This window comes from Bombyx mandarina, chromosome 11 (assembly GCF_030267445.1).
Source record: "Bombyx mandarina strain Sakado chromosome 11, ASM3026744v2".
In the NCBI taxonomy this organism is placed as follows: Eukaryota; Metazoa; Arthropoda; class Insecta; order Lepidoptera; family Bombycidae; genus Bombyx; species Bombyx mandarina.
This window is the reverse complement of record NC_143218.1, coordinates 3,322,603-3,347,115: the sequence shown is the minus strand read 5'-3', so window position 1 is coordinate 3,347,115 and position 24,513 is coordinate 3,322,603. Positions and strand designations below refer to the sequence as shown.

General features: G+C 40.7%; 3 protein-coding genes and 2 long non-coding RNA genes across 6 annotated transcripts in view; 1 reads left to right on the top strand and 4 right to left on the bottom strand.

The window, feature by feature from the left end:
• LOC149501910 (uncharacterized) overlaps window positions 1-261 on the top strand; it is a 184,396-nt gene extending 184,135 nt beyond the window's left edge. For both annotated transcript variants that reach the window (XR_016323864.1, XR_016323863.1), the window contains exon 2: window positions 80-261. This is a non-coding gene — a long non-coding RNA (uncharacterized LOC149501910). The remainder of the gene's footprint in view (window positions 1-79) is intronic.
• Window positions 1-24,513, bottom strand: part of nvd (cholesterol 7-desaturase nvd) — a 167,026-nt gene that overhangs the window by 14,983 nt on the left and 127,530 nt on the right. The window lies entirely within an intron of this gene.
• Window positions 560-5,988, bottom strand: LOC149501909 (uncharacterized). Its single transcript, XM_089731545.1, has 2 exons — window positions 4,164-5,988; window positions 560-565 (listed from the first exon to the last, which is right to left on the bottom strand). The coding sequence occupies exons 1-2, from the start codon at window positions 5,526-5,528 to the stop codon at window positions 560-562; spliced, it is 1,371 nt and encodes a 456-aa protein (XP_089587671.1). The 5' UTR covers window positions 5,529-5,988.
• LOC149501908 (uncharacterized) lies at window positions 9,449-10,448 on the bottom strand. Its single transcript, XR_016323734.1, has 2 exons — window positions 10,318-10,448; window positions 9,449-10,203 (listed from the first exon to the last, which is right to left on the bottom strand). It is a non-coding gene; the product is annotated as an uncharacterized LOC149501908 (long non-coding RNA).
• LOC114247324 (uncharacterized) lies at window positions 14,753-18,313 on the bottom strand. Its single transcript, XM_028180256.2, has one exon. It carries the CDS (start codon window positions 17,588-17,590, stop codon window positions 16,880-16,882), a length of 711 nt encoding a protein of 236 aa, XP_028036057.2. The 5' UTR covers window positions 17,591-18,313; the 3' UTR covers window positions 14,753-16,879.

The window sequence follows — 24,513 nt, the reverse complement described above, 5'->3', positions numbered from 1 at the left end:
AGCTGTAGTTTGTCTGTCTGTTATCGAACTAACCCCTGTATATATATGTTGTATGTATATTGTATGTATATTGTTTTAGGTAAATCAACAGAGATCCTGTCATCAAACATTCTTAGCTACTCACTTAATTCTTAGTGAATATCTGTGACCTTGCTCGTTCACGAAGCCCGCTATAGAAAGCAGAGTATTAAATACACTTGACATTGGCGAAATCTAAAAGGAAACGCCATAAACCTAAGAGATAGATAGATAGATAAAAAGTAATTTAATCCTTTTTCGCCAAGGTGGGACAAAAAGGAATATGGAATCCCATCTTCCCCTGGAGCACTGTCTTTGACCTGATTTAATACACCTTTTAACTCCACTAACGTAAAAGTTAGATTTAGAGGAGAAGGGGCATCAGAGTTATATTGCTTATAAGAGAGGATAGGATCGTTGAGTGGAGCAGAAGGAGGAGCCAAACGATCAAGGAATTGATCTGCTAATTCTATAGGCAGCAACATAGATTATACACTTAATATATTTGAGAAACAATGCGTTAGAAGGATTGACAGCTGATCTAAATCTTTTGATATTTCGCCATATGACAGTAGCATGTGTTTCAGGTGATATAGTGCTACAAAATTTCCTCCACCCGTCAAATTTCTTTTTTTTAAATAGTTTTCTAACCTCTTTCATTACAGTTATTAATGCCTCGTAGTTTTTCATAGACATATTATTGCGATAATTACGCTCTGCTGCCTTGTGTTTCTTTATAGCATTGGTACATTCTTCATCCCACCACGGTGGAGATGACAACTTATTACTACGCGGCTTTTTCTTTGGAAAAACATTATCAGCCGATTCTAACAAAATAGCTTTGAAATAATTATTATCGATGACATTAACTTCTGAGCAACTATTTTTTTTTTTTTTTTTCCTACCTAAGCTGAGAGCCTTGAGAGGCTATGTCAGCGTAACCCTAACTTTAGTAGGTGAGCTCACGGGGCTCAACCTGACGATGTTGCTAACACGAACCCTAGCAAGAGCCGTGCTTCGCAGAATCTACCACCGGATCGGAAACGCGACCCACTGAGAAGATCCGGCGAGAAACTCAGTGGGCTGTGTCTGAGAGTTAGTTTACTCGTCGAGCCCTTCGTCGCAAGCGACGGGTTCGACGAGAACGGTGACCGGTGCTTGAAGTACCTAAAAGCACCGTTAGTGGATCGGGAGGATCCGAGATGACGTGTTTTGGGCGACGTCGACTGCTTTCCATTCTGTCCGCAGGATCGGGAATGTAGTTACCGGCGGCCACGATGAGAGGGTTCTCGTGTCGTGCCGCTTTATCGAAGTGGCGCATGGACGCCGACTGCAGATACTTACTGATGGACTCTAAGTCCAGGTCGTCATGGAGGTCGACGTTCCTGACGAACCACGGGGCTCCGACGGCTATCCTGCAAAAACGGGATTGAATAATTTGGAAGGATTTTAAGTGTATGCGGGCCGCGTGAGCGAACACTACACTTGCATAAGTCATGACGGGGCGTATGCAAGTTTTGTAGAGTGTCACCTTATTTCTAAGGGACATTTTACTTCGCCTACATATCATCGGGTAGAGACGTCCTAGAATGAAGGCGGCACGGTCGCGTACCGTCTTAATGTGGGGGCGGAATGTCATCCTACTGTCGAGGGTGACGCCTAAATATTTGACCTTCGGGGCCCACGGTATGGGCTGGTCGAACATCGTGATTGGGCGAACGGCGGGGGCGGGGGTATTGACGCGCCTAGTCGGGAGGGGGATGCTCAGCGTGGTGTTCGGAGGGCGACTCCTTTTGAAGAGCACCGCTGTGCTTTTCGTGGGGTTAATGTCGATGCGCCACTTCCGGAACCACTGTCCCATGGTGGTAGCTGCGGTCTGAAGTCGTCGATGAAGCAACGCCTTCTTCCTACACGAGTAGTAGATGGCGGTGTCATCGGCGAAGAGCGCCAGATGGGTCTCCGGAGACCGGGGTATATCGTTGATATACAAACTGAATAGTAACGGGGAGAGGGCGGAGCCTTGCGGGACTCCGGCTGTAACGTGACGGGGCCGGGAACGCGTTCCCTCGACTCGATATCGGAACGAACGGTTCGACAAGTAGTCTCGTATGATGAGCACGAGTCTGTCTGGCACTCCCATGTTATACAGTTTGAATATCAAACCGTTGTGCCAGACTTTGTCGAACGCCTTCGCTATATCGAAGAAGAGGGCTCCTGTCGGAATGGGTTTCCGCCTGTTCAGCCCTAGTAAGATGTGCTCCGTGAGGCGGTGCACTTGATGGACGCACGAGTGTCTGGCGCGGAATCCAAACTGCTCGTCTATAAGAATTTTATTCGCGGATACGAAATCCCAGAGGCGTTTACGAAGGAGCCGTTCGTATAATTTGCCTATCGCCGGGAGGAGACTGATGGGGCGGTAACTCGCGGTTTCGTTATTCGGTTTGCCCGGCTTGTGTATGCCGATAACGTCCGCTTCTTTCCACGCCGCGGGAAAGATGCAGTTCGTCATAGCAGCATTTAATATTGTGGCCAACATCGTTATCAGTTGGGCTGGTAACAGTTTTAGCGCGCGGTTGCGGATGCCGTCGGAGCCGGGAGCTTTCCGTGGTTGTAGGCTATCGATCGCCTCCTTAACCTCGGAAGTGGTAATGGGGGGTAACGCGTCCGAGGGCGGCAGGGAAGCTCTGCGCTCGACCTCCCTGTCGACGAACTCGGTGTGTTCGGGGTCCGCGTGTTGAGTGCTGGTGGTGCACTGTTCTTGCAGTGCATCGGCCAGCAACTCTGCCTTGTCATCGTCATCGTAAGCCGGTGGTTGGCCTGAGGGGCGTACGAGAGGCGGCATAGTGACGATAGTTTCGGACTTGAGGGTCCTAGCTAGTCGCCAGTATGCTTGGTGAGTGGGCGCGAGTTCTTCTAAATAACTATCCCAGTTTTCGTTTCGGGCGTCGCTTAAGCGGGATTTGACCTCCCGCTGTAAGCGACGCATCCGAGTCCGGTTTGAATCCGTGGGATATCGATCGTAGGCCCGGATTGCCGCGTTTCTGATTCTAACGAGGTCCCTAAGATCGGGGGAAAGTCTGATGCGGTGGAAGCAGTCCTCCACATCGACTTGTTTCGAGGATCTTATGATCGCCGTCGAGACGTGATCAGTGAAGATGTTTATGGATTCGACGGTATCCTCGGGGGATGGAGTTGAATCCGGGCCGCAAGGGAGGATTGGTGGAGCGGTGTCAGCTAAGCACGTGCCCAGCTTCTTCCAATCCACCATGGTCCTCGTATCTGGTTCGCGGTTGAGTGGGCGACCGAGCTGCATGACGACAGGTCGGTGGTCTGAGTCGAGTTCTGACATTGCCTCGATGGAGCGCAAGCGCAGAGTTACGTTCCTCAGCAGTGCCAGATCTATTGTGCTCGGACGACGCGCGGCGTTGTACGGATAGCACGTGGGGGTCGGGGGGTTGAATATTTCGAATGTGAGGTCGTCTATGAACGCGTCGAGACGCCTACCGTTCACATTCGTGCGATGGCAGTTCCACCTAGTGTGGTGGCAATTTAAATCGCCTGCCAGAATGACCGCGTCCCCCATACCGAGCAGTGTCTCGAGGTCACTGCTCAGGAGGGGTTTGTCAGGAGGGAGATATACGGATGCGATGACGATCGGCTGGTGTCCCGTCAGCGCGATGCGGCACACTGACGCCTCGATGTGTAAGAGCGAGGGAGTATCGAGAGGGACGCAGTGCAGGGCCCTCCTATAGTAAATGACAGTCCCGCCCTTACGGGTGGAGAGTCTGTCATTCCTAACCATGACGTAATTCGCGACTTTGGGGTCGCGACGCGAGGGCTTTAGGAAGGTCTCCTGCACCAGAAGGATGTCGATGAGATTGTCGCGAAGAAACTCATAAACTTGATCGCGCTGACGCGCGAGTCCGTTAGCATTATAAAATGCTAACTTTAAGGAACGCGGTTTTACCCTACCGTTGTTGGCCATTGATTACCGGTAATCAAGCCAGCGTTCGCTGGACGGACTCGATGACGTCCATATGGTCGAACGTCGCGTATAGGCGGTCATCGGCCGTGACTGCCCTGCGCATGGCGTCGGCGAACGAGCGCATGCGATCTATATTTATCGCGGCGATATAATCACGCACGATTGAAAAGTCGTTTATGGCAGGCCGCGCGGGGCCGGGGCGAGGCGCGGGGCCGGGGCGAGGCGCGGGACCGGGCGCGAGGGCGGGGCGCGGCGCGAGCAGGGGCTGGGGTGCCGGTGGTTTCCCTGCCAACGTGAGCGGCAGCGGTTTTGCCCACGCGGAGACGGTGGGCACCGGTGCCGGCACGAAGGCAGGTTTCGGCGCGCGGGGCGCCGAAGTCTTTGGGCCGACGGTTTTAGATGGCGCGTTGGCCAGACGCTTCCGCGGGGCCTTGGGGCATCCGCGGTAGTTGGCTGTGTGGCCCTGCTTCTGGCAGAGCACACAGCTCGGCGGTTCGGTCGCGGTCTCTTTGACCCGCGAACAGTCGGCTGTCGCGTGGTCACCGAGGCACTTTACGCACCGCGGACGCGCGTGGCAGTTGCGCGCGGAGTGGCCATACAGTTGGCACCTATGGCACTGACCGGGAGTGCCTTTTTTGTGTGGGGCCTCGACGGTGACCCCTGATAACCCGCAAACGGTGCGGAGGCTTGAGGCAATTCGTTTGCCTTCGGCGGTTGGTTCCAACGCGACGAGAACCATGTTATACGCGAATTTATCGCGCCCGCTGTGCATACGGTGCACACTTTTGATTGGGTACGTTTGCCTGATTAGGTCTTCCTTGATTAGCTCGACGTCGAGCTCTTTTGGTACTCCGCGTATTACTACGCGGAGCTCGCGGTCCTCCTGGAGTGCATAGGTGTGGTATCCTATGCTCTCCTTTCGGAGGTAAGAAGTGAGGGCCCTATGGTCGCCCGGCGTTGCGACCTTTATTTGAATCCCGTGCGCAAGATTACGCGCTTGGGAATAGTTGATTTTGTTGGCCGTAAGGGCCTGGGATACCCGGTTCCACGCGGATTTTTCACGTAGGATTACGGGCGGGGGCGCGACGATTTTGTTGACGGGCACGGGTTTCGGCGACGGAGTTGCGCGGCGAGGGGAGTCGGGTGTGACCACGACTTTAGGACGCGACGCGTTCGCGGCCTTAGGCTGTTTTGGCGCCGTGGACGGTTCCACGGCACGGGCGCGTTTTTTGCCGCGCGTGACGGTTTGGAACCCATCCGAGGGTCCGGGTTCGGGGCTGGCGGCCGACTCGAACTCCATTTCCGACTCGGAGTCGGAGCCGGAGCTCGATGCCGCGCATGACGCGATCGACGCGGGCGCGGGGGTGGGGGGCGACATCGGCGAGTCGGGGATAATCGCGGCGGCGGCGACCGGTACGTGGGACGCTTTCAGGTTGGCCTTATAGGCCCGGAACTTCGATACTATGTCCGGGCAGAATTCCCGGACAAACTTCGCGAACATCGCGGGGTCGTCTTCGTCGCACATCTTGGTTTGCCCGGGGGGGGCGTCCCCGGGACTTAAGGCACACTCGCCGAAAGGCGAGTCCCCTGAGTCGGAGTTCACCCCCTGCGCTTTACCAGCAACAAGGGGGGGGAGTGCCTTTGCCGTGAAAACGGCAGGCGGCTGGGGATTGGGGTGGAAGTTGGGAAGGTGGGGACCCCACTGGGTTGTGAGTGCCACAACAAGCGGTGATCGCAGCGGGGTTTTAGTCTTTAAAAAGACTGTTTTGCACGCCGAATAAGATAATTAAATATAATAAATGGAATGAATGAATGATAATGAGTTGTCGTTTTCGATTGCAGAACTACGAACTCGAAATACGCTTTTCTGAATCAAGGTCGCGATGCCAGCGACAGAGCGTCCGGAATGCAAAACAAGGTCGCGATCAAAGCGACAACGACGATGTCGTGCAAACTAGACACACAATCGCGACAGCAGCGACAATTTTTCAGGAAAACGCGTCCGGGCTCAACAGCGTTGCGATCGGAACTGATTTGAGCAACTATTAATTTTCTCTTCTATTAATAACGTGTATTGACTCAATTTAGAGTCTATGATTTTGTGTTTGAAGCGAGAGTTTTGAATACACATTGTATCCTTTTTTTACACGGAAATGAAATGATTATGGGATAGTGATCACTATTTATTTTATTTTTCTTTTTTATTTTATTTATTGGGTACCAACATGTTATACATCAGCACAGAACATTACAGGTATCATATACATTGATTTCACACTAAATGCTAACACAATTACAGGTACCGACTGCATGCATAAAAAAAAAGCGGTTCATTATATAAAAAACAAAGAAAAACTATATATAACATTGCATGAAGACCTTACATTATTACACATTTACTACCAAATACACTATTACTTAATTGAAAAAACTCATTGAGCAAGGCTGTAGACTTCTCGTCTAAAACTGTCAACAGTGCCAGCAAAAACGTCCAGAGAATACTTGTTATGTAAATTATTTAATTCCCCAACTAGTCTGCTGAGAGGCACGTTCTTACCAAGGTTGGTGTAGAATCTGGGAACCCTGAACACCATCAACTTCGAAGCCCTTGTCGACGTCAGGGGCACGTTAAAGTTCAGAAGAGATAAGAGATCAGGGGCATCGTATTCTCCGTTAACAAGTTTATGCAGGAACAATAGATCGAGAGTGCGTCTCCGCTCCGAAAGAGAGCTCATGTGGAAATACTTTAACCTCGCCGGGTAACTCTGAATGGTTCTAGCAACATTGCAGGAGAAAGCAAGGTGCCACAGAAAACGCTTCTGGACCCTCTCTAACTTCTTTTTGTACACGTCGTAAAAAGGGTTCCAAGTGACACTGCAGTACTCCAGGGTGCTACGAACGTAAGAGTTGTATAGCAATATTTTTGTTTCCGGTCTAGTAAAGTCCCTGCTGTTCCGCAAAACAAAGCCGAGGGACTTGAAAGCCTTCGAACAGATCTTCTCAATATGGACGTGAAATCTTAATTCTCTGTCGACTTCTACGCCGAGATCTCTAATACTATCGACCTCTTTTATGATGCTATGGTTTATAGTGTAGTTGTAGTAAGTTCTAGTTTTTCTTCTGGAAAAATGAATTGAATAGCATTTGGCCGGATTGAGGTCCATATTGTTGCGTGAACACCATGAAACCAGGCGGTCAATGTCGTTCCGCAGGAATATCACATCCGACGCACAATTTACAACCCTGAAAATCTTCAAATCATCCGCAAACAGATAATGTCTGCAGTGGTGAAAGCAATCACCAATGTCATTTATAAATATATTAAAAAATAGAGGACCGAGATGTGATCCCTGTGGCACGCCAGAGGGTGTCGAGAAAGGGTCAGAAAAAAAACCCGATGCTACGACCATTGATTGCCGGGCCGAGAGATATGATGAACACCAGCTCAGCAATGGCTCAGCGATGCCGTTATCAGAGAGCTTCTGCAAAAGGATTCTGTGATTCACGCGATCAAACGCTTTGCTAAAATCGGTGTACACAGCTACACACACACATACTATTATAAGTGGAACACAAAGTAGACCAAGATAGAGAAGATGCTAACTGGGGAGTACAAATGGACAGGTCAATGGCACTAATTACTTCACCAGGCTTTGTGAGGCGAGTAGGAGAACCCGAGTTTAAAATGCACAGGCTATACATGTCTAAGATATCTAATAATTCATAACCATAACTATTAGATACTGAACTACCCCAAGATGTGTGATGAGAGTTGAAATCACCCAGAATCATGAAAGGCCGAGGAAGAACTGAAACTGAGGTTTTAATTTCATTGAAGATTTGCAAGGAGGGATGAGGGACATAGATAGAGACAAAACAGATACCATCAACAATAGCTGCAATGACAGAAAAGCAGTTACTATGTGAAGGGAGAGGGAAGGAAGAAAAGGTGCTAGAGTTTCTGATGAGTAGGCATACACCAACCATATCCATTAGCCCTGTCTTCTCTTAAGCACGAATAACCAGGGATTTTGAATACAAAATCTGGCTTTAGCCAGGTTTCAGATAGAGAAAATATAAAAGGATTAAAAGTATTTACCCGCTGAGAAGATCCGGCGAGAAACTCAGCGAGCTGATTCATGGGTTAGGGTGTTAGAGCTGAAGGCGTCTAATGCAAAGGTTATTGGATCTGATGGATCCGTAAGGACGTGTCTAGGGCGTCGACGGTGACTGGCTCCTGCGTGATCAGGATTCGGGGAGTAATCAGCGGCGGCAACGATAAGGCGATTATCATGACGCATAGCCTTATCGAAGTACCGTTCCGACGCTGACTTCATGTATTTCTGGATAGATTCGAGGCCCAGGTCGTCGTGTAGGTCAACGTTCCTCACGAACTACGGAGATCCGACGGCTAACCTGCAAAAGCGGGATTGTAGAGCTTGGAGGGTGTCTATGTGTGTGCGGGCCGCGTGAGCGAACACCACACTCGCGTAAGTCATGACGGGCCTTATGCAAGTTTTGTAAAGTGTCACCTTGTTCCGAAGGGACATTTTGCTCCGCTTACAGATCATGGGGTAGAGTCTACCGAGAATAAACGCGGCACGGTCACGGACTGATTTTATATGCGGGCGGAATGTCATCGATGCATCCAGGGTAACGCCCAGGTACTTGACCTTCCTGGCCCAGGGTATGGGTTGTCTAAAGAGAGTAATCGGGGATGTGAGATTCCTCCTCCTAATCCGGGAGGAAATCCGTGTGGAGCTTCCCCTCTGAAATAGCACCGCAGTACTTTTTGCTGGGTTGATGTCTAGAGATACCTATAAGTTCTAAGGTCTCACGTATAGTTGCAACGGCTGCCCCACCCTTCAAACCGAAACGCATTACTGCTTCACGGCAGAAATAGGCAGGGTGGTGGTACCCACCCGCGCGGACTCACAAGAGGTCCTACCACCAGTAGTGTCAAATCTCAATGCAGATCTAAACCAAGATGTTTTAGATGTGGTCAAGGACATAGTGGTGATAACTGCTCTATTCAAGAAGATTTTATATCTTGTTGTCTATGTAAGGGGTCCCATATTGCAACTGATAAAAAATGCTTAGAATATGAAAGACAAAGAGCTATAAAGGAATCAATGGCTAAAAGCTGTATTTCCTATTCAGAAGCTTCAAAGCTACATCCGTCTCTCAAATTTCTTATGCAGATGCATTACTCTCATCACCTAACCTCACTCCTAATACTATTCCAACCCAGCATCAACATCCTACATCTAAAGCTATAAACAGTACTTCATATAAAAAAAACTGTTTTGATAAACCAAAGCCTCCACCTACACTTAGCAAAGGGTATGACAAATCAGCTCACCAAGAAATTTTAAGGGATTTTAATATTCCCCAACCCTCCAATGGATGTGCATTAATTAACAAAGAAAATGAAAACCCATCGGAAACCCCAGTAATTGATTTAATTATCTCTCTTATAAAATCTCTTAGTCAATCGAATGAATTTACACCGTCCAACGCTGCCTTATTAGTTTCTGCAATTACTCAAATTTATAAACCTAAGAATGGACAAAGTTCTTCAATGGAATTGTCAAAGCATCACTCCTAATAAAAGTGATCTTATTTATTTATTAAATAAATATAAACCTTATATCTGTGCTCTTCAAGAGACATGGTTGAAACCAGGATCTTTATTTAAGATTCGTGGTTATTCATGTCTCAGGGAAGATCGTGTAGATGGGCATGGCGGAGTAGCCATGCTTGTGAAACACCCCCTTTCTTTTTCTCTCTTCTCTATTCCTTCTCACAGTAATAACTTTTCTATTATTGCTGCTTTAGTCGAAAATATCTGTTATGTATATATTTATATACCTCATCCTTCTTCTGCAATCTTGAATGAAATTAAAGATATTATTTACATTCTTCCGAAGCCTTTTATGATCCTTGGCGATTTTAACTGTCGCCATGAATCCTGGGGTTACTTATCTTCTAATAGTTATGGTAACACATTAATAGATATATTTGATTCAGTGAATTTGTGTATATTAAATGATGGTCGTCCTACTCGACGTTCTCATCCTGACGAGGGCCCAAGCTCTCCAGATTTAACAGTCACTACACCTAATCTTGCTTCTTCTTTGTCCTGGGATCCGATCTACTTTTGGTAGTGATAACTTCCCATTATTATTATCAATTCCAACCTGCAATAATAACAATAAAGTATTACATAAAACATATTCTCCTCGTCTAAAATATAAGCTTAATGATGCTGATTGGGATTTATACAAAGATCTAATAAAAAACAAAATTATTACACTTCCAAAAATTAATCCAGGTACAGAATCTCAGTGTGTAGATTCTTTGGCAAGAATCTTTGTTGAGGTTGCCAATGAAATTTTTCCTATTAAAAATAGCTCTTTGGGTTTTATTCCTTCCCCTCCTTGGTTAAAGAGAAGAAAATATGCCGAAATTACATATTGTGAATGTTCCACTGTTGAGAATTTTTAAATTCTTACAAAGATAATGGCAGAAACTTCAAAATTTCTAAAGAAAAAGAAATTTGATGGCTGGAAAACCTTCTGCTATTCCATATCACCTGATGTCAAACCATCTCTTGTATGGCAAAATATAAGGAGGTTTAGATCTGCATTCAAATATTCATCTCCAAAATCAATCCCTTCTCATTTAGTTAATAGCTTTTTAGATTTTAGCTTTTTAGCTCCTCCTTTCGTTCCCGAAGACTTAAACCCTACCCTGTAATAAATATAAATAATTATAACTGTTTTGATCTAAACAGTCTATTTTCTCTCACTGAATTAAAAGGTGTATTGTCACATGTTAAGGATTCTACTCCTGGACGGTATCCCTTATTCCTTTATCTCTCATTTAAATGATGATGCTTTATTTTATTATTTATCTCTTATAAATTCCATAGTGACATCGGGTAACATCCCCTCCTCGTGGAAACGCCAAGAAATAATTACCGTTCTGAAACCTGATAGGTGCTCTACAGACCATTCTGCCTATCGCCCAATTGCACTTTCTTCTGTTTTGATGAAAATTACAGAACATCTTATATAAATCGTTTAGAATGGTTTGTTGAGCATAACGGTCTATTATGTGAATCCCAGTTTGGTTTTAGACGTGGGAAAAGTACTATTGATAGCTTAAGTACAGACAAAACACGAAACCGTTTACTGCGACATCGTTTAGAACAACATGCCGGTAATAATAACCTAGAACAAAGGTCCCGGCTGAATGCTATATGACCGCCTTATTAAAAACATTGCTTTATACGACATTGCTAATAACGACATACTTCATAAAACGAACACATTTAACTAATATTTCGGAGAATTTGATCTGTTAGAACGACCGGCTAAGCTGTATTGTAAACAATTTGAATAGGTATCCACATTTGTCTTCAATGAAGAAAGAAAACAATAGGATTTAGTTTAGTGTAGGGTATTTTATACTTCTTAGAAACAAAATACGCGCATGCAGTAGAGTCAAAGCCCGCCTCTTCATATCTCTTCAGTTAGTTACTTATCTATACACAAGACGCACTAAAACTTTGTGGAGTTATGCGTGAAACTTTCAAAATGTCGCAAAGAAAAAGAAAACAAATTAATATTGAAGAAAAATCGCGTATTATGTAAATATATTTTTCCAATAATTCCCTATCGATTTGTTTGTACTTGCACGATACATATTAAGCATCACCGGTTGTTACGACTATCGGTTTTTACGACTGAATATGAGCAGTCCCTTCGATGTCGTTATAACAGATTTTGACTGTATATTCATTTCTGATATTCAATTATCATTTTCAAATAATAAATCAGTAATAGCTGCGTTCTTAGACATAAATTGTGCGTATGATAACGTCGTGATAAGTATTTTAAAGAGTAAGCTTTTCTAATTTAATATACCACTGCTATTAACAAAGTTTATCATAAACATGCTTTCCGAAAGATACATAATCCTGAAACTAGATGACAGGAAGTCAATTACTCGACTTGTTTCAAAGGGCCTTCCTCAGGGATCAGTACTTAGTCCAATATTATATAATATTTATACTCAAGATTTAAAATCATCACTTAATAGTGTAAATGTTCTTCAGTATGCTGATGATCTATTAATTTATTGTTGTGTTAAATCTATTGAAAAAGCTAGTTCGTCTGTAACACAATCGCTGATAAATTTAAAAACTTGGTTGGACTTAAATGGCCTTGATCTATCACCTGCAAAAAGTACAATAGTTTTATTCACGAGATCAAGAACACCTCCTCCTATTTCTATATTTTATGAGGATAGTCAGATTCCAGTCAAAGCTAATGTTAAGTATTTGGGAATTGTCTTAGATTCGAAACTAACTGGTATCCCACATTGTGATTACATAAATACTAAAGGTGAACGTGCTCTTAATATTTTAAGATGTTTGTCAGGTGTTAGGTGGGGTGCTCATCCTTTTTGCATGAAATTGTTATATAATGCTCTTATAAGAAGTATGTTAGATTATGGTACATTCTTGCTGGAGCCTGGGAGTGTTAAGTAAAAAACTAGATCTCATATAGTCTAAAGTTTCTGGGGCTATGCGGTCAAGCCCTATCAATGCTCTTCAAGTAGAATGTGGTGATCCTCCACTACATCTACGTCGTCAATATTTAGCAGACAAATTTTTATTCCGATCTTTTCAGTTTCTTAACCACTCTCTTTATAACAAACTTCAGCAACTTTCTCATTGTATAGATACATCTGCATATTGGAGACATAAAAAACCACCTTGTCTAATCAATACTTTTAAGAAATTTATTAACATAAAAGCTCCTATTCATCGATCCATTAATTACCCTCTTTTCAATACTAGCTTTGAAGCATTAATGTCTCTTCCAGAAATTAATTTTAACTTTGATTTAAACAAGCACGATATTTGTACAAAATTTTCATTTAATCTTCTCAAAAATACTGTTTGGGTTGATTACCATCATATTTACACAGACGCGTCTAAACACTCCTCTTCTGACCCTGTTGGTGTAGGTGTCTATCATGCTCAATTTAAAATATCACAGAAAATCAAACTTCCTCCGGAAACATCCGTGTTTACTGGGGAATGTTATGGTATTTTTAAGGCTATTGAATATATTATTCTATTTAAACTTCCAAAAACAAAAATGTTAATTTGGCCCCGCTTTTTTTTATTTTCGGCTTTTTTTATTTTTAGTTATTTGTCCGTCGTTTGTTCGTTAATGTTCGAATGTAAAAATTGTTTGTTCGTCTTTTATTTATTTATAATTAATTAAACAAATGATCACTGGCGTAAACGCTGGTGACCGTGGGCGGCGGTGAATCACTTACCATCAGGTGACCCGTCTTGCTCGTTTGCCACTCGTAGTTATAAAAAAAAAAATATCACCGTTAAGTGGGCCCCCTTACTAGACATCTTTATTTTTATCGCTCAGATTAATTCATTTTGGTCAAATATCGTTTGTTCGATGACTATTGGTGATTGTTCGATCATAAAAACAATTACATTCCCAATTATTAATTAATTTATATCTAATAAGCAAACCATCACCTTTTTTGGTTTTTTTTTTCGAGCCGGGGCCGAGCCTCCTACGAGGTTCCCGCGCATAAGGGGTGCGCGGGGTATGTGAGACTCAACGATCTGCATGGTGTTGTGAGCAGACCGCGGGCCCAAGGATTTTAGGGCCCACCCACTAAAGGACTCCCCTGCACTCTTACACCCGACGTCCGATCCCCTCCGAGGCCAGAATCCGGTTGAGGTAGGGGGGTTACCGCGGTCAACACTACAACCAGACGGCGCGGCTCACCCCAAGGACGCCCAGCCGACGGAAGCTTCGAGGCAAATCGAAGGCTCTAAAACGTCAGCCGTCTCGGTACGACAGCCCGTCAGGCCGGTGCCGCTGGTGTCCCGGAATACCCCGCTGGACCAGAACCAGCCTGCCGGGTCGGGACGCGATACACCGTCGACCGGTCGCTCTATTCTCTCCACGGCAGCGCGCTAGAGTGCTGGTAGCGCGCCGCGCGGCCTCACCCCCTCAGGTCGCCCCTTGACCTTCACCGGGGGGAGGCCGCCACCTACAGGGGCCGGGACGTACGGGCGTATTCCCGCCTCCGGCCCCCAGCTCGACGGCGACGGATCGGTGCGGAAATGGAAGAGCTCTCCCTCTCTCGCTCCGCCGCCTCCTTCTGCGATATGGTGGACTCGCAGAAGTCGAGCATCGCCTTCCAGGACGCGTCGCTGCCGAGCATCGTAGCCACGACGCGCGGCAGCGAGAGGTCCTCTCCAATGAAAGCAAACCATCACCTCACGCCACCTTTTTTTGATTTTCAGATTTTTTATTTTTTATTATTTGTTCGTCATTTGTTTGTTAATGTTCGAATGTAAAAAATTTTTATTCGTCTGTTATTTATTTATCAAATGATCACCCTTAAGTTGCCCCTCCTTACTAGATATCTTTATATTTATCGCTCAGAATAATTCATTTTGATCAATTATCGTTTGTTCGACGACTATTGGTGATTGATTGATCATAAAAAACAAATAAATTAAAAAAAACGAAGCCCTGTAGGTAATACGTGCTTTTGTTTAATCTGTATGTTTTAAGATCTTTGTTCTTAAAAAGGACTTTTTAGCGGGAACGCGAGGAGTGAAGTTGTGTGATTTGTTTTATTTTGTCTATTTAGTGTTTCTTCGGGTTTAAATATGTAATAATGAGAGAGAGAGAGAGAGAGAGAATACACTTTATTGCACACCAAAACACAATTTACATTCAAAAAAACAATCAAAAAACAGATAAATTTGTACAATAGGCGGTCTTATCGCTAAAAGCGATCTCTTCCAGACAACCGTATAATTTATAGAAATTCTGGAAAATATAAAAAAATATAGCAGGTATGTTGCGGTGTACTATAGATAATACATTATAGAAAATATATACATACAATAAACAAAATATATACCGTTTACATATAATATGAAATATATACCTATTATTATATACCAATATACATACTTACATACAATACATACTAATATACTTACATACACATAATACATCAACAGTATGGAAATAATAAATGATGATGCAAACAAACAGCACTAAGAAGATAAGTAGTGTTCCTTCACCATTCTTTTAAAACAGTTTAAAGTTTGAGCACTTCTCACTGCATCCGGCAGAGAATTCCACAATCGAACCGCCTGGACGGTGAATGAATGATCAAAGAATGATGATGAATGCGCCGGCATTTTCAGTCTCAGGCTATCCGATGATCTCAGGGAAAAATTATGCGTATCACGTAGGAACTCGAAACGTTCTTTGATATATGGTTATCTATGAATAATGGTGGTTTATTAACTGTTTAATATCTGTGAAAGTGCACAAATGTGGAAAAGTGAAACAAAGCCGCTGGACGTAGCTTATCGGGATCTTCCAATGAAAAAATCTTAGTAAATGACCATCATTTTACTGAGATTATATTTCATCCCATTTCATTTCATTTAATTTCTTCCCAGTTGATTAATATCTCAAATTAATTATCTTCATTTCATTTCACTCCATAATATCATTTTTCACAAAAAAATGAATATAAAATAAGACATGACTTAAAGGTCTCAGTTACCAGGTCATAAAATTCCTTAAAAAAATGCATTTCAGGGCTTTTTGGCGGGAACGCGAGGACTGAAGTGTGTGATTTGTTTTATTTTGTCTATTTAGTGTTTCTTTAGGTTTAAATGTGTACTATGGGTGGTTTATTAACTGTTTAATATCTGTGAAAGTGTACAAAGCCGCTGGACGTCACTTCTCGGGATCCTCCAAAAAGTCCAATAAAAAAGTCTCAGTAAATGACTACCATTTTACTGAGATTATATCTCATCCCACATCATCTCACCTCATTTCATTTGATTTCATCCCAGTCGATTTATGTCTCAAATTAATCATCTTCATTTCATTTCATCATTTTTAATAAAAATAAGAATAAAACCTAAAATAAGACATGACTTAAAAGTCATGACTGAAGTTACCAGGTCATAAAATCCCTTGAAAAAATACTTTTCACAGCCAGTGACATCTATTCTCAATAAGCTTGACACTATTATGGCTTATGCCTTTTTGCTTATACAGCCATCTGTTTTTCTAAAGGAATGAATAGAATAAATAATATTTTTATCATTATTTATGTAGAGAAGTGTAAATTAATAAAAGATTTTTTTATTTTTACAAATTATTGAGATAAATCAAAGAATATAAAACATGTAAGAAGTAAAAACTATACAAACACAAATCTCTTTAAAACAATTTTTTATTTATTTTTTATTGGTTAGATGGGTGGACGAGCTTACAGGCCATCTGGTGTTAAGAGGTAACTGGCGTCCAGACATCTACAACGTAAATGCGCCACCCACCTTGAGACATAAGTTGTAAGGTCTCAGTATAGTTACAAAGGCTGCCCTGCCCTTCAAACCGAAACGCATTACTGCTTCAACATTTCTTCTTTACAAGTTGTATACGACATTCTGTATTTATGTCAAAGGAAAACATAATAACCTAGACACTCTTTCAAAGATCAGGCATTTTATGGTATGTATTCTCAGATACATTATAAAACTATCAATTTGTGCAAATACTTTATTACACTTTACACAGGCATACTGTTTTTCTCAAATATGTATTTTCATATGTGATTTAAAATTATCAATCCTTGAAAGACCTTTTCCATGCATAAGGCTTTTTCTCTAGTATGTATCTTTATATGTGTTTTTAAATGACTGATATGTGTAAAATCTTTTGTACATACTTCACAAGCAGAAGGTTTGTCGACTGTGTGTATTCACTTCACAAAAAAAGTTTTTCAGCAGTGTGCAGTTTTACTTATATGTTTTTTTAAATAACTCATCTGTGCAAAAGATTTTTTACACATATCACAAACATAAGGTTTCTCTGCCGTATGTGTTGCCATGTGGATTTTTAAATTACCCATTCGTGAAAAGCATTTTTCACACACATCACAAGCATAAGGTTTCTCTCCAGTATGTATTCTCATATGAATTATCAAATTAGATAGGCGTGCAAAGCCTTTACTACACTCTTGACAGACATGAGAATTTTCTCCAGTATGAGCTCTCATGTGTGTTCTTAAGGAACTATTTTGTGCAAAACCTTTTTCACAGACTTCACAAACATAAGGTTTCTCTCCAGTATGTGTTCTTATATGTGCTTTTAAATCACCATTTCGGGCAAAGCCTTTTTCACACACATCACAAACATAAGGTTCTTCTCCAGTGTGTATTCTTAGATGTGATTTTAAATGACCAATTTGAGCAAAACCTTTTCTACATACTTCACAAATGTATGGTTTTTCCGCAGTATGTATTCTAATGTGTGTTTTTAAATCACCCATACGTGAAAAGCGTTTTTCGCACACTTCACAAACATGACGTTTTTCAGAAGGATGCATTTTCATGTGCGTTTTAAAGTTCTCTTTAAATACAAAACATTTTTTACAGACTTTACAAACATAAGGTTTCATAGTTGCCTGCATTTTTGTTTTTAAATAAAACATTTAAAAAAACCTTAACTCGATTGAAATGTTACACACGAGAATGTCTCAAGTTCTGTTTTTTAAAGAACAAAAATTAGAAACAGACCGGACATACAAAAACATGTATCTTTCTTTTGTAATTTGGCTCTTATTTTATTTACATTTAAAAACTGTACATTTTTTGTCTTAATCACCAGTTTGTTTGTGGGTAATGGCTCTTTAAATTTTTTCTAAATAATCTGCACCACACTGAACATAACGCAAAATTGATGTCATTATTTCACAGGCTGCACTTATGGATGTAAACGTCTTCTCCGACCTCCTTCTCGTGTCGTTTTCTTGTTTCATCAAGCTCAAAATCACAAACCAACCAAGCCAATAGGTCTATGAGCCAATAGTTCTCCAAGAGTCACTTTTTTTTTTTAAGAGATTTTATGACCTGGTAGCTGAGACCTTTAAGTAATGTCTTATTTTAATGTATATTCTTAATTTTATGAAAAATGATATTATGGAGTGAAATGAAATGAAAATGATTAATTTGAGACATTAATCAACTGGGGTGAAATTAAATGAGATGATATGAGATGAAATCTAATCTCAGTAAAATGGTGGTCATTTACTAAGATTTTTTCAGTGGACTTTTTGGAGGATCCCGAGAAGTTACATCCAGCGACTTTGTTTCATTTTCCCACATTTGTGCACTTTCACAGATATTAAACGGCTAATAAACCACCATTATTACACATGTAAGCTTGAGGGTAAACATTATCTTGTTGAACACCAAGTAAAACGAAGTCACCTTTGGTTTCTGATTTAATCAACAATATGTTAACTTGACAATTCACTTTAACACTTGTCCAATTTTAACCAGTACGTACAACAGTCACTGAATCACACAACGTAACAACGATATAGTAAGTGCACCGGGCAAACGCAGTCGAACGAATGTTCATTTCAAGGCACGTTCCGCCTTTTTATACTAGCCGGCGCAGCTGGCTTATGAGTCACTTCTGTTGCAGCTGTTGTTTACGAGTGGAACGACACGGCCGGCGCACCTGGCTTGTGTGAGTCACTCCTATTGCACGTGCTATATAACATAAATATCGTTAACGCCGTCACACATTTAAATCCGAAGAAACACTAAATAACAAAATAAAACAAATCACACGACTTCACTCCTCGCGTTCTCGCCAAAAAGTCCCGAGAGTCACTAATTGAGTTATGAGCATAGATTATACACTTATGCCCGTATCTTTAGACGTTTCGTAAAATAGTTCTCCACTCTTAACTCATCCGATGATGCTCGAGCATTCCCTCCAAACTTACTCGAGTTTGGTATTTTTAGTCGACCATTACATATTCCTCAACTGTCCTAGAGTGAGGTAATAATGATGAAAATTTGATCAAGCTAGCATCAAACCCATAGAGTTCTGTAGTCTATGGTCATTGTTTAATGTCAAAGTCAAGCTGCCGCTGTCTGTTTGACACACTGAAGTAGGAAACCTATGGAAATGAAACGTCAACAAAAAATTCGTGCCACTGTGACGTCATCTGGCCACAAAACATGGCGGTTTTATGTTAGTAGGTTTTATCGATAAACGTTCTTGGCTCATTTTATTTTAAATATTGTTGAGTGAATGTATTTGTAGAATTTATACTTTAATAGGAAGTAAGTATATTGTTATGTGCAAAGATGATGTGATTTAGATATTATGTGAAATCTAAGACGAGTTCGTGCTTCAAATTTGCCAAGTAAACGATATGAAGATTTTTAAAATTTGCTACACTGATTTTATAAAGTTGTCGTTTGCCGCAAAACATAAAGATATGGCGTAGTACAGTGCCATCTGCCCATTTCTAGCATGCGGAATGTTATCGTATTTTGAGTACGTGTTTTTCTTAGACTATGACAATCTATTTTAATTGTTTTGCTGACTAAAGTCCGTAACACACTACCGCAGCGCACCTCAAGGAAGGTACGCCGCACCATTTGAATCACTCTCACTTGAGAGTGATTCAAATTTTAAACTTATCAAGGGACCGCCTGATAAAAAAAAAACACCTACAGAACATTTATTCGTTAATAAAATTACAAACGTCATTCCTTGTGACTTCCTCTCTAAAATCACTTAATTATTAAATATTTAACGAGTTGACAATAGTGTTATAAAACTATTTTATTTAAATAGTTCCGACGACTTTCTTGAGATCCTATAAAATATGTTTTAATTATTATTTTTGTATGTTTTAAGCATGATAAAATAAGAAATTTTATATAAGCAATCATATTTAATCGATATCAAAGTCAATAAATAATGTACAACCCAAAACAGACGGCCGAACTGACGTGACAATGACATTTGGCGCGCTAAACATGGCGGATTTTCGGCCTCATTAGACGGAGACGGAGACATTTACGTATATTCATGTTTCATTTTATGTACGCACTGAAATACTGTTATATTGTGTTCCTGCGAGTTAACGTGCTGAGTAAGAACGAGATAGATATATGTTTATGTATGTGCCTTCAAAATGGGTGCTATTTATATAAGCAATTGTACGTATAGAACAATATGCCGTGTCCCTACTATATAGGTCTATGATTTCGTGCCACTGTGACGTCATCTGGCCACAAAACATGGCGGCTTTAGTGCTGTACAAAAGATTTCAATGTTATCAGGTTTTATTGATAAACGTTCTTGGCTCATTTTATTTTAAATATTGTTGAGTATTATTTATTTGTAGAATTTATACTTTAATGGGAAGTAGGTAGGTATATTGTTATGTGCAAATATGATATGATTTAGATGGGTGAAATCTAAGACAAGTTCGTCCTTCGAATTTGCCAAGTAAACGATATGATGATTTTTAAAAGTTGCTACACTGATTTTATAAAGTTGTCGTTTGTCGCAAAACACAAAGATATGGCGTAGTTCAAAGCCATCAGCCCATTTCTAGCATGCTAAATGTTATCGTATTTTGAGTACGTGTTTTTCTTAGACTATTACAATCTATTTTAATTGTTTTGCTGACTCTAAAGTCCGTAACATACTACCGCAGCGCACCCCAAGGAAGGTGCGCCGCACCATTTGAATCACTTTCGCCTGAGAGTGATTCAAATTTTAAACTTATCAAGGGACCGCGTGAAAAAAAAAACACCTACAGAACATTTATTCATTAATTACAAACGTCATTCCTTGTGACTTCCTCTCTAAAATCACTTAATTATTAAATATTTAACAAATTTACAATAGTGTTTTACTCACTGCGGAATAAAACTATTTTATTTAAATAGTTCCGAAGAGATTTTGTCGGTAGCCTTTTTCCCGAAATATCTAAACAGAATGTCTAAATATGTTTTGATGACATATTTTAAAGTGGTATTTATGATTAGTGTCATGATCAATAGATTCCGACCGAAAAATGGATTTTTCGGATGAGGGCTCCATAATGAATTTAAATACATATAGATAATAGTTTTAGGGCATCGACTTTCTTGAGATCCTATAAAATACGTTTTAATTATTATTTTTGTATGTTTTAAGCATGATAAATTATGAAATTTTATATAATCAATCATATTAAATCGATATCAAAGTCAATAAATAATGTACAACCCAAAACAGACGGCCGAACTGACGTGACAATGACATTTGGCGCGCTAAACATGGCGGATTTTCGGCCTCATTAGACGGAGACGGAGATATTTACGTATATTCATGTTTCATTTTATGTACGCACTGAAATACTGTTATATTGTTTTCCTGCGAGTTAAAGTGCTGAGTAAGAACGAGATAGATATATGTTTATGTATGTGCCTTCAAAATGGGTGCTATTTATATAAGCAATTGTACGTATAGAACAATATGTCGTGTCCCTATTATATAGGTCTATGGTTTGACACTAGATGAACTTGTTTGATGTTTTGGTTGCTGAGTTATTCGTAAATATGTGTGCGTGCGGTAAATCTGAAAGTGTATTATTTATTTTCTAACCTATTATTATTTTAGATTTCGGATCCGGCTTTGTATTTTTATTCGCCACTTTTGTGTGATTTTGGTTGCATCGTGTTGTTGAAGTGCTTTTCCACAACCACCAGTTTATTATTATATAAATAAAACTTATAACCGCATTGACTTTATTTATCAGGTAGTAAATATGTCTCTTATGTAGGTAAATAAAATAAAGAGTTTCAAATGTCTAACCTCGAACTATTTACTTTATTAATAAATATTATCAAACTTAAATTATCAAAATATGCGGGAATCATGCACAGATCCAGGCCATTGCACAACAATATCATATATTTCCATTTGCGGTCCACATACTATTTGGACATTGATAGAAAACCAGCCTTGAGGAACGTTCAAGGTACGTCGCGACGTACCTTGACTTGACAGTTCGCTTACTTCACTCCGGTTAGGAGAATTTTCCAAGGACGTTTGAGTGGAGTTTATTTTTACGACTAATCATACCAAAACGCGCGTTGGAGGTTGAGTCGAGTCGAGTTAAGCTCGTGTAAACGACTAAAGATACGGGTGTTAATATATTCGAGAGTTTTGAGTATCAAAACAACTGTAGAGTAGTGTAGAGTCCGATGGAACGGAAAATGTCATAGAATTTTTGCTTCTTATTTAGAGGTGAATGAAGTTAGCCCCTCAAAAAATTTTTTTTTCCTAGTTGTTACGTATTTTCTATTAATTCGTTTGTTCATCATTTGTTCTTGATTGTTCACTGTTAATAATTGTTTGTTCTGCATTTATTTAATTAAAAAAAAAAATTTAAAAATATACCAACAAGTTAGCCCCCTAATGCAATTTTTAATATTTTTTCAACCTTAATGACTCGTAAATATTCATTTTCAATTGTTCTTATATAAAACACGTTTGTTCTCTTTCGAAATCACTCGTTTTTTGTTTAATTAACTATTTGTATTAGTTGAATAAATGTATGCAAAATATGTGTACTGCACATGCGTCAACTATAATGCCTAAACTTTCTACGCGGTTTTAATCGTGAAAAAAAAAACAAATATAAATCCTGAAGGAGAAATTAATTGGTATACAGTTTAATTAAAAAAATTAAAAAATAAATAAATGAAATAATGTGCATTGGCGTAAAGTTAGACCAAATACATTTTTTCCATCCTCCTACTTTCCGTTATGAAGGTATAAAAAAGATAGGGAGTTCACATAGGTAATTTAAGCAAATAAGTAAATATGTTCATTATTTATCTTTCAAGAGATAATGTAGGTATACATTATAATAACTTTTTTACACAGTCGAAATTATATTCCTAACATTAGTAAAATAACATTTTTTTTTATAGGTTATGTATTGAAAGTGTTGGAAAATTATTTCATGTTTTAGCTGGAAAACGACATGGAGAATTATATGCAATACAAGATAATCGTAAGAACATTTAGGTGTGCAGGTCTCATCACAATGTTTCACTTCACTGTTAAATTATGTAAGTGATATTACACTGTAATAAATTTTCATTATCACAAATTTCCTAGTACCTTATGTAATAGGAACTGAGGTCCACTTGCCCATTTTGGCTACTTCCACTAACTAACTATAGGTACATATCCTACATTATCTCTTGAAAGATAAATAATGAACATATTTACTTATTTGTTTATATTACCTATGTGAACTCTTAACCTATCTTTTTTATACCTTCATAGCGATAGGTATATAGGAGGATGTAAAAAATGTATTTGGTCTAACTTTACGCGAATGCACATTATTTTATTATATTTATTTTTAAATTTTATAATTAAACTGTATACCAATTAATTGACCCTTCAGGATTTATAATTGTTTTTTTTTTCACGATTAAAACCGCGTAGAAAGTTTAGGCATTATAGTTGACGCATGCGCAGTACACATATTTTGCATACATTTATTCAACTAATACAAATAGGTAATCAAACAAAAAATGAGTAATTTCGAAAGAGAACAAATGTATTTTATATAAGAACAATCGAAAATGAATATTTACGAGTCATTAAGGACGAAAAAATATTAAAAATTGCAATCGGGGGGCTAACCTGTAGATATATTTTTAATATTTTTTTAAAATAAATAAATGCAGAACAAACAATTATTAACAGTTAACAATCAAGAACAAATGATGAACAAACGAATTAATAGAAAATAAGTAGAAAACAGGAAAAAAAAAGTTTTTTTGAGGGGCTAACTTCAGTCACCTAGGATATATATACAAGTCTACAGTAAGAGCTGTGTAGAACCCATTCCGACAGGAGCCCTCTTCTTCGATATAGCGAAGGCGTTCGACAAAGTCTGGCACAACGGTTTGATATACAAACTGTATAACATGGGAGTGCCAGACAGACTCATGCTCATCATACGAGACTACTTGTCGAACCGTTCGTTCCGATATCGAGTCGAGGGAACGCGTTCCCGGCCCCGTCACGTCACAGCCGGAGTCCCGCAAGGCTCCGCCCTCTCCCCGTTACTATTTAGTTTGTATATCAATGATATACCCCGGTCTCCGGAGACCCATCTGGCGCTCTTCGCCGATGACACCGCCATCTACTACTCGTGTAGGAAGAAGGCGTTGCTTCATCGACGACTTCAGACCGCAGCTACCACCATGGGACAGTGGTTCCGGAAGTGGCGCATCGACATCAACCCCACGAAAAGCACAGCGGTGCTCTTCAAAAGGGGTCGCCCTCCGAACACCACGCTGAGCATCCCCCTCCCGACTAGGCGCGTCAATACCCCCGCCCCCGCCGTTCGCCCGATCACGATGTTCGACCAGCCCATACCGTGGGCCCCGAAGGTCAAATATTTAGGCGTCACCCTCGACAGTAGGATGACATTCCGCCCCCACATCAAGACGGTACGCAATCGTGCCGCCTTCATTCTAGGACGTCTCTACCCGATGATATGTAGGCGAAGTAAAATGTCCCTTA

Bases quoted from the DNA above. Each gene is read 5' to 3' on its own strand.
- LOC149501909 (XM_089731545.1), bottom strand. From the start codon at position 5,528: ATGTGCGACGAAGACGACCCCGCGATGTTCGCGAAGTTTGTCCGGGAA.
- LOC114247324 (XM_028180256.2), bottom strand. From the start codon at position 17,590: ATGTTTTATTTAAAAACAAAAATGCAGGCAACTATGAAACCTTATGTT.